General features: G+C 40.6%; 1 protein-coding gene across 1 annotated transcript in view; it reads right to left on the bottom strand.

The window, feature by feature from the left end:
- LOC143281900 (uncharacterized) overlaps positions 1 to 2,857 on the bottom strand; it is a 27,991-nt gene extending 25,134 nt beyond the window's left edge. The window contains exon 1 of the mRNA XM_076587182.1: positions 2,744 to 2,857. Within this exon, the coding sequence (XP_076443297.1) occupies positions 2,744 to 2,801 (58 nt within the window). The 5' untranslated portion in view covers positions 2,802 to 2,857. The remainder of the gene's footprint in view (positions 1 to 2,743) is intronic.
- Positions 2,858 to 10,000: the final 7,143 nt, after the last annotated feature.

Genomic DNA, 10,000 nt, shown 5'->3' with positions numbered 1-10,000 from the left:
AGTTTGGCCTCGCTGTTAATGACCGTGACGACTGATTCCTCATGAGATGGATTAGGTGAGTCTGGTAATTCTTGGTGATGACAAACATTTCAAATCAGACCAAAAAAAAAAAAAAAAAAAAGCAACCCGGTCCTTGGCGGAAACGAACCCAGGTCTGTCGGTTCCCACTCAGGAGCTTTACCACTTCCCCACCGCGGTGGATAACCCGCCCCCCCCCCCCCCCCCGCCCCCCCACGTGCAATGTTTCAATAGCTTTAAAAGATACAGTCACACACTTTATGGGATAATAAAAGAGATACAACAAAGAGGACTGCTCAACTAAAGCTTGGGGAAATTGGGCGACGTTCGTACTGCCACACAAACGGCTGTCTTGCCGACGTGAGAAACAACAAAAGAATGACGGACGTGGGAAATCAGTACCAGTATCAGTATCAGTAGCTCCAGGAGGCGTCACTGCGTTCGGACAGATCCATATACGCTACACCACATCTGCCAAGCAGGTGCCTGACCAGTCGCGTAACCCGACGCGCTTAGTCAGGCCTTGAGAATTTTTTTTTTTTTTTTTTAAGAAGAAAATAAATATTTGAAATATGAAAAAAGAGAAAGATAATGATAATAATAATGATGATAATGATGAATAATAAATAAATAAATAAATAAATAAATAGATAAAAATAGAACAAAGAGACAATAATAATCATGAATAAAAAAATTTTAAAAGCAAATGAAATAAAATATATAACAAACGTGGGAAAAGGCGTGCACACTTATCCGCACGCTTTCTGTCCGTGAGGAAAACGGGAGGCCCGACGCTGCACAGTATTTTCCAGTAAGTATGGTGCTGAAGAGGCGACAAAAACTGGAATTTTGTGGTGGTGGTGGTGGTGGTGGTGGTGGAAGATAAGAAACATGCAGCGTACAAATCGCGAAAGATGCATGGAGAGTAACGCGTCATTTTAATGCGTGAACTGATGAACGATAAAAGATTATCTATGCCAGTAATACACACACACACACACACACACACACACACACACACACACACACACACACACACACAATTTAACCCCAAAAAGAAGGTTTGATAATCCCCGTACGGCTCATTTTCCGTTGGCACACACGTATGAATTGTGGAAGAAACTCACAATTCTTCTTCTTCTTCATTTTTTTTTCCCTGTGCGTACGTTCGTTCTATCGTTCGTTCTTTTGCATAAGGTCTATCCACATTTGTGATTTTAAACGAAAATCCATTATCTCCCCCACCCCACCCATGCCTAAAATCATCTTTCCCTGTTCCTCTCTCCTCAATTAGCGTTAAAAAAAAAAAAAGAAGAAGAAGAAGAAGAAGAAGAATATAAACGAAATAAACTAAACTAACTAGTCAACCAGTAGAATTACAACAAAGAGCCAATTGGGCTCCAAATTAAACTCTGAACTATTTCAAACATATGTTATTATCATATAAGACAATTCTAATGGAAGCAGATGGAACTGTAGATTTTGTAAATGACGTAGGTAAATATGGTTTTAACTGTTCACATTTGTAGATGATTATGCACAGGGAGGTAATTGCACTGCCGCAAATGCAAGTCACATTTGAAGTATATTTTGTTTTTATGGCATCCAGTGCGTAGGGATCTGTATCAATGTGAGCATTATTCCGCGCTGGAAGCAATTTTTTTTTTAATTTTTTTTTTTTTTTAAAGAATTTGTTGAGTACACGCGTTCCTTTTTCACGTCAGCACGACTGTTGTGCATGGCAGTATGAACACATGCTGGATGTTGCATTCACGTATTCGCTGGCCTTTTAGGGGGTAGGGTGGGGAGGGCGTTAAAATTCTTAAATTAAATGGATAAAATTACTACATATTCCTGAACTGCACCTTGCCAAACGTTTGGTCTAATATTGCACACACACACACACACACACACACACACACACACACACAATTTTCTAAATTCGACACCAGCAGCACATTCAAGACAAATTACAAGTCTAATGTATAGACTTCGTTTAAATGCCTTTCGTACAAAATTTTCTAAAAATATAAAATGTATATGCGGTAAGCAAATAACTGTAAGCCATCTACTCATTCATTGTGCGAGCATAAGACAGTTACTTCCAAAAGATGTAGTTGATGACTTTTCTTCCAATATTTCATTAGCCACTCAAAAGATTTTGAATGATTATTCATTGCTTAGAATGTTTTCAGAAATTTTAAACTCCAGTCCAGTTGGTATCCTCCTTTGATGTATTATATTTAATACTGTTATTTATATTTACATTGTTGTAGATTAATACTTGTTGATATGCATATACATATTCTCCTTCCCATGACAACTCATTCAATACACACCACAACCTCTTTAGACTTTTTCTTATAATATACTTTTCCTCTGATACATAACATGAACTTTTTTTTCTTTTTTTTCTTCTTTTTTTTTTACACTAATATTCACATGCATTCCCTTTCCTTTATACACTGCTTTACTCCTTTCCGTCTAAAAACACTTATAGTGAATAGACGTTAAACTGAATAAAACACACACACACACACACAAAATAACGTAAAAGTGTTTTTGAAGGATGTGTTTGATACCTGCCGTGTATTCTGTGATCGCACTGGAATAATTTCGTTAGATTTTCTCATGAAGGCTGTATATTTTTTTTAAAAAACTTATTTAAAATCACAACAAAGTATAGTGTGTAACATTGGCAAGGTGTGTAAGGTGCCCAACTCACCATGTGTGGGAACAGAAGACAGCAGCCACAGGCTCAACACACAAATCCACGTATCCATGATGAGAAACGACGTTGTATCCAGAAGACCTCAGACAGACCAACTGACGAGCTGACGAGGGACGGGGGATATAAGATCAGGGAACTTACTCTACCCTGCCGCAGCATGCAACCAATCAGCATTTCGCTATAATTAGAAAACAAGAGTACTTACTTCCCCCTGGCCTGTTCAGCCAATTAGGATTTCGCGTGACAGTCGCAAGCTGTTTTGTGGTGCACACTGTTGCTGTCGAGATTGACGCCCCACACTTCTGCCATCCATCCTCAGACGTGAACTCTTCGGTCAGCCGCCGTTATGACAACTTCCAGAATCGGTAATGAACTGCAGGAGGGAGGAGGGGGTTGGGGGGGGGGACAGACAGAAAAATAGGGAGGGTGGGAGAGAGAGAGGGGGGGGGGGGGGTAAGAGGAGAGACAGACAGTGACAGAGACAGACACAGAGAGGGGGCAGTGCAGGCAAGAAGGGAGAAGGAGAGAGAGAGGGGGGGGGGGAAGAGGAGAGACAGACAGTGACAGAGACAGACACAGAGAGGGGGCAGTGCAGGCAAGAAGGGAGAAGGAGAGAGGGGGGGGGGGTGAGAGAGAGAGAGAGGCAAAGCGGGCGAAGTCACCCCTCTTTTCATTGAAACAGAAATAGATATCCAGATTTGATCCTAATCTTCCCCTGCGGATATTGTTGAATAAAATCGAAATCAAACAACCTAAAATTTCGCGTAGGGACCAAACTAAGTTTTGATGTTTGTTGTAATACAGCTTTTTCTGTTATATCTATTTAAAATGTTCCTGCATTTCATATTTCAAAACCGTTCATAATATATGTCAGTGTGTGTGTGTGTGTGTGTGTGTGTGTGTGTGTGTGTGTGTGTGTGTGTGTGTGTGTGTGTGTGTGTGCATGCATGCACCGGTGTGTGTGCTCCTGTGTGAATGCGCGCGAGGTGGCTGAGCATGGCCCATTTTCGTTCTTGTTTTTATTTCAGTCCTCTGCCGTCTGCGTATGTCATTCATCACAACATTTCCATGTTTCTACTTATTTGTCCATTTGTGATTATTGTTTTATTTCATCTTTATGTTAATAGTTTTCACAAACCTAGCACTGGTTCTGAAGGCCCGATCAACGGGTTGGGTTTACGCCAAGGTCAAGCAATGGCTGATGCTTTTTTTGACTCACTTGTGTAAACAAAGTGAGTCTATGTTTTAACCCAGTGTTCGGTTGTATGTGTGTGTGTGTGTGTGTGTGTGTGTGTGTGTGTGTGTGTGTGTGTGTGTGTGTGTGTGTGTGTGTGTGTGTGTGTGTGTGTGTCCGTGTGTCTGTGTGTCCGTGGTAAACTTTAACATTGACGTTTTCTCTGCAAATACTTTGTCAGTTGACACCAAATTTGGCATAAAAATAGGAAAAATTCAGTTCTTTCCAGTCATCTTGTTTAAAACAATATTGCACATCTGGGATGGGCACAAAAAAATAAAAAAGAAGCCTAATTATATGCAAACTGCATTTACTGTTATATTTGCACTCTGACCTCTTAATCTGACACAACAACAAGAGGAGTCATTATTATCATTTTTTGTTCAAACAGGAACTTCTTTTGCTAAGCATGGAATTTTTATTTATTTTGCAAACGTTTTGGTGAAGATAGTAAAAAAAGAGAAATTACTCTGTAATTAATGCTAGGGGACTTAATTTATCACAAGTGAGTCTTGAAGGCCTTGCCTCTCTTGTTTTTCTTTTTTTTTTTCCAGCACATGCATAAATTTGTCCGCACGCTCTGACACATCTTTGAAACTGAAACTGAAACTTCTGTTTTACCTTTGATCATGACACTTCTGTTTTACTTTTGATCATGACACTTCTGTTTGACCTTTGATCACGAAACTTCTGTTTTATCTTTGATCACGAAACTTCAGTTTTACCTTTGATCACGAAACTTCAGTTTTACCTTTGATCACGAAACTTCTGTTTTACCATTGATCATCAAACTTCTGTTTTACCCTTGATCATACATTCATCTGTTTGTGCTAGCATCTATTCGCATGTCACGTCTCACTGAAGTTAGCTTCTCGATTTCAGAGAAAGCACACAGAACAGGAAAAGATTAAACAACAACAACAACAAAGTCAAAGACGCAAAAATAAATCAACCAACCCAACAGACAACAGCAAATATACACGGGCACACGCACACACACAGACACACATACACACATACACAACACACACACACAGACACACACACACAACACAACACACACACACACACACACACACACACAATAGTGAGATTCGATATCTTTCTCAGTGTGTGTGTGTGTGTGACTGTCAACGTTTTCTGCGTGCTCGTGTCGCTATAGATACAATACACATGAGTACAACACAAACACGTGTAGATATAGATATACACATGAGTACAACACAAACACGTGTAGATATAGATATACACATGGGTGAACACAAACACGCGTAGATATAGATATACACATGGGTGAACACAAACACGCGTAGATATAGATATACACATGAGTACAACACAAACCCGTGTAGATATAGATATACACATGAGTACAACACAAACACGTGTGGCTATAGATATACACATGAGTACAACACAAACACGTGTGGCTATAGATATACACATGAGTACAACACAAACCGGTATAGATATAGATATACACATGAGTACAACACAAACCCGTGTGGCTATAGATATACACATGAGTACAACACAAACACGTGTGATAATAGATATACACATGAGTACAACACAAACCCGTGTGGCTATAGATATACACATGAGTGCAACACAAACCCGTGTAGATATAGATATACACATGAGTACAACACAAACCCGTGTAGATATAGATATACACATGAGTACAACACAAACACATGTAGATAATAGATATACACATGAGTACAACACAAACCCGTGTAGATATAGATATACACATGAGTACAACACAAACACGTGTGATAATAGATATACACATGAGTACAACACAAACCCGTGTAGATATAGATATACACATGAGTACAACACAAACACATGTAGATAATAGATATACACATGAGTACAACACAAACCCGTGTAGATATAGATATGCACATGAGTACAACACAAACACGTGTGATAATAGATATACACATGAGTACAACACAAACCCGTGTAGATATAGATATACACATGAGTACAACACAAACACATGCAGATAATAGATATACACATGAGTACAACACAAACCCGTGTAGATATAGATATACACATGAGTACAACACAAACACGTGTGATAATAGATATACACATGAGTACAACACAAACCCGTGTAGATATAGATATACACATGAGTACAACACAAACACGTGTGATAATAGATATACACATGAGTACAACACAAACCCGTGTAGATATAGATATACACATGAGTACAACACAAACCATTGTCACTTTCACAGACGAATGCACCAACAAGAAGTCGGAAAAAGTAAAAGAATAAGACTGAAATAGTTCAAATTTAGTATGTGTCACAGCCTACTGGTTACAAGTGAAGTCCTCACAATGGAATGGGAATAACAGAGACACGTGGAATGTCTGTGAAAATGATGAAGATTCAGCTGAATTATTCATGGTATTGTATATCTTATTATAATTTTTTGGTGGGATTTAGAGAATGTTTGCAAGGAAAAGTGCGAAAATTGCTCTTATATGAAGCTGAACATTGATGACATGACAAAACGGATGAAATGTTTTGATTTCTATCATTCTTTTGGCGAAACAATTTGTCTATAAATGTAGACAAATTGAATAGATTATGCTTGTATAAAACATTTTGGTGGACTCACGAAATAAGTATAAAGTTGTAAGATGTAATACCAGTAATTATAATAATGACAGTATTTATATAGCGCTGAATCTTGTGCAGAGACAAATCTAAGCGCTTCTAAAATGTGTGCATTCGCTGAGAATGGAATTCATAATATTCAATAGAAAATGGCACACATAATAGCGTTAATAAAAGTTGCTTGAAACACAGTTCTGATGCACAACGATGTCACAAAATCTACGATTATTCCTATGTATTATAAATGGGATGAACTAAACCATTCGTTATGCCCCATATAATCATGCATTTATTGTCGGTATTGTGTGCCATATGTTTCTTGCACATGGAGATAATTGTGCGAAAAAAAAGGCAAATCCATACTGGTTGATAAGTCTCTTGTACAACGCGTGTCTTAAACTTGCATCTTTTTTCTTTTCTCGTGTACGTAAGACTGTTGGGGGGGGGGGGGGGGGGGGTTCACACATGCCCACCAAAAATGTGAATTGAAACAAAGTGCATGCAAATCTGAGCAACAACGCACTCAGCCCAACACAGATAACAAGCCTCGCTGGCTGATCCCATTTAACAGGAAACACTGACTCACACACTCACACACACACTGGTGAACCACGAGTGTCCATTTCCTCCAGGACACGTCCACAGACTGTGTGTGTCAGCTCTCTCCAACAGTTTCAGCCATTGTCGTCAAAGCGCGCGGACTGATCCATATACGCTACGATAGTCAGTCGTTTTCTACTATGCCCATCAGAACAGCAGTGGAGGTAACTGCTGTCCCGACTATCTGAGCTAGAATTTGATTATGGTAGGGAGTGTCTTGACCAAGTTACATCCCCACTCTCTCGGCCAAGAAGGTTGTAGGACATTCGGCGTTGGGATGGATCCCAAAGTCCAGCTAGCCCCCCCAAGGCTGCAGCACTAAGAGCCAATGCAATTTTGGCTCCTAGTTTGAGTCATAGTCCTTCACAAAAGACTAAGATGTGAGTGATTTCCCATTGCACTGGAGGAATAACTGATAATACAGCTCCCACTTTGATGTCCACCCATCTGTGAACTTATGTCAATCTGCGATATAAGCGCATACGAGGATAGGCGCATCCATATACGCTCCACAATATCTGTTTGGCAAAAAAATCAGAAAGCGAAAAATTGATGCCCAACATGAGCTCCAACGTCCTGGTCAGCCTACCAAGGCATTCTAAACTTAACACACACACACACACACACACGCACGCACGCACGCACGCACGCACATATAACACATGTCCCGTCTGTTTTATCATTAGACAGGCTTCACAAAACTGTTAAGGACCACTTGGAAACCTGCACACTTTTTTTCTGGGGGACGTGGTGAAATGATGCAGAATTTTTGGCAAACAGCGGTGTTTGCAGCCAGTGTAATGAGTCCTGATAGTCGGGACAGCAGTTACCTCCACTGCACAACAGGTGCTCTCTTTTTCGGGCACTTCCTTTTCTTTTTTTTACAATGAAAAACCACAGCGACCGCCCGTTTATAAATCACTGAGTAACTGTTCAGTTTACAATGAAAAACCACAGCGACCGCCCGTTTATAAATCACTGAGTAACTGTTCAGTTAAATCACTGAGTAACTGTTCAGTTTACAATGAAAAACCACAGCGACCGCCCGTTTATAAATCACTGAGCAAGTGCTCAGTTTACAATGAAAAAGCACAGCGACCGCCCGTTTATAAATCACTGAGTAAACTGTCCAGTTTACAATGAAAAACCACAGCGACCGCCCGTTTATAAATCACTGAGTAACTGTTCAGTTTACAATGAAAAACCACAGCGACCGCCCGTTTATAAATCACTGAGCAAGTGTTCAGTTTACAATGAAAAACCACAGCGACCACCCGTTTATAAATCACTGAGTAATTATTAAGTTTTGGGTTGAAACATCGAACGCGGTTTTGTTGTTTTGGTTTGTTTGTTTGTTTGATTTGTTGTTGTTGTTGTTGTTGTTTGTTTGTTTTTGTCTCTCTTTTTTTCTAGCTGTTTCTAGTGCACAGCCACTTGTGTGTCCAGTAAGAGGCCTGTGGTACACTATATGTAGCCTGCATAATTCAAATCATCTCCACTGTGTTTTTCTTAAACATTTCTTCTTCTTCTTCCTCTTCCTCTTCTTCTTCTTCTTCTCTTCCTCGTCCTCCTCGTCATCCTCCTCCTCCTTCTTCTTCTTCTTCTTCTCTTCCTCCTCCTCCTCCTCCTTCTTCTTTTTCTTCTCGTCCAAATCCTTCTCCTCCTCCTTCTTCTTTTCTATACTTCTTCTTCTTCTCTTCCTCCTCCTCCTCGTCATCCTCCTCCTCCTTCTTCTTCTTCTTCTCTTCCTCCTTCTTCTTCTTCTCGTCCAAATCCTCCTCCTCCTCCTTCTTCTTTTCTATACTTCTTCTTCTTCTCTTCCTCCTCCTCCTCCTCCTCCTTCTTCTTCTTCTTCTCTTCCTCCTCCTCCTCCTCCTCCTTCTTCTTCTTCTCGTCCAAATCCTCCTCCTCCTTCTTCTGCTTCTTCTCTTCACAGTGTCAGTCGGGCGCTCCTGATGAATGACGTCGTCATCTCCAAGTCCTGTCTGGAGCCATGGAGCTTGGTGCGCTGTAGAGCAGGTGAGAACACACGGCCTTTCAAGAAGTGGTCCTCAGTCAACTTTTTGCGAAATCTAGAGCAAAAGGAAAACGATATGATGATAGAAAGTTCATGGAAAAAGAGATAGGAGAATGGAGGACCCTTAAAAAGGATAATAATTACAAAACTTAAGAAAACACGCGTGGAGAAAAAAAAAATGAAAAAAAAAAGAGGATGGAGGCCCCACCAGAAAAAGTTTTATTTTCCTCATTGGGTAATGAAAAGTATCCGGAGCGGGCAGAGAAATGTCTGGTCTCGTCTGATAGCCTTCGCGCACAGATGCATCCGTAATCTTTGGAAATGACTCATCGCCAGTATGTAAAGAGATCTCCACTTTTTTTGTTTTTTTTTCATAATTCAGCTGTTGGCTTGTTTTGTGTCTACACAAACAGGAACCAAACAGGATGCCAGCGCCATGATGGATCGACCAGAACGCACGTTCACTGACTGGTCCACAAGGACTGGGCCTTGCCGTGCAGTCTGTCAGCCCGGCACAGAATGTCACCCCAGTACAAAATGTCACCCCGGTACAAAATGTCGCCCCGGTACAGAATGTCACCCGGTACAAAATGACGCCCCGGTACGGAATGTCACCCGGTACAAAATGTCGCCCTGGTACAGAATGTCACCCGGTACAAAATGTCACCCGGTACAAAATGTTGCCCCGGTACAAAATGTCGACCCGGTACAGAATGTCATCCGGTACAAAATGTCGCCCCGGTACAGAATGTC

Source organism: Babylonia areolata, chromosome 5, assembly GCF_041734735.1.
Source record: "Babylonia areolata isolate BAREFJ2019XMU chromosome 5, ASM4173473v1, whole genome shotgun sequence".
Taxonomy (NCBI): Eukaryota; Metazoa; Mollusca; class Gastropoda; order Neogastropoda; family Buccinidae; genus Babylonia; species Babylonia areolata.
The sequence above is the reverse complement of the archived record's forward strand: the minus strand, read 5'-3'. Positions and strand labels throughout refer to the sequence as shown.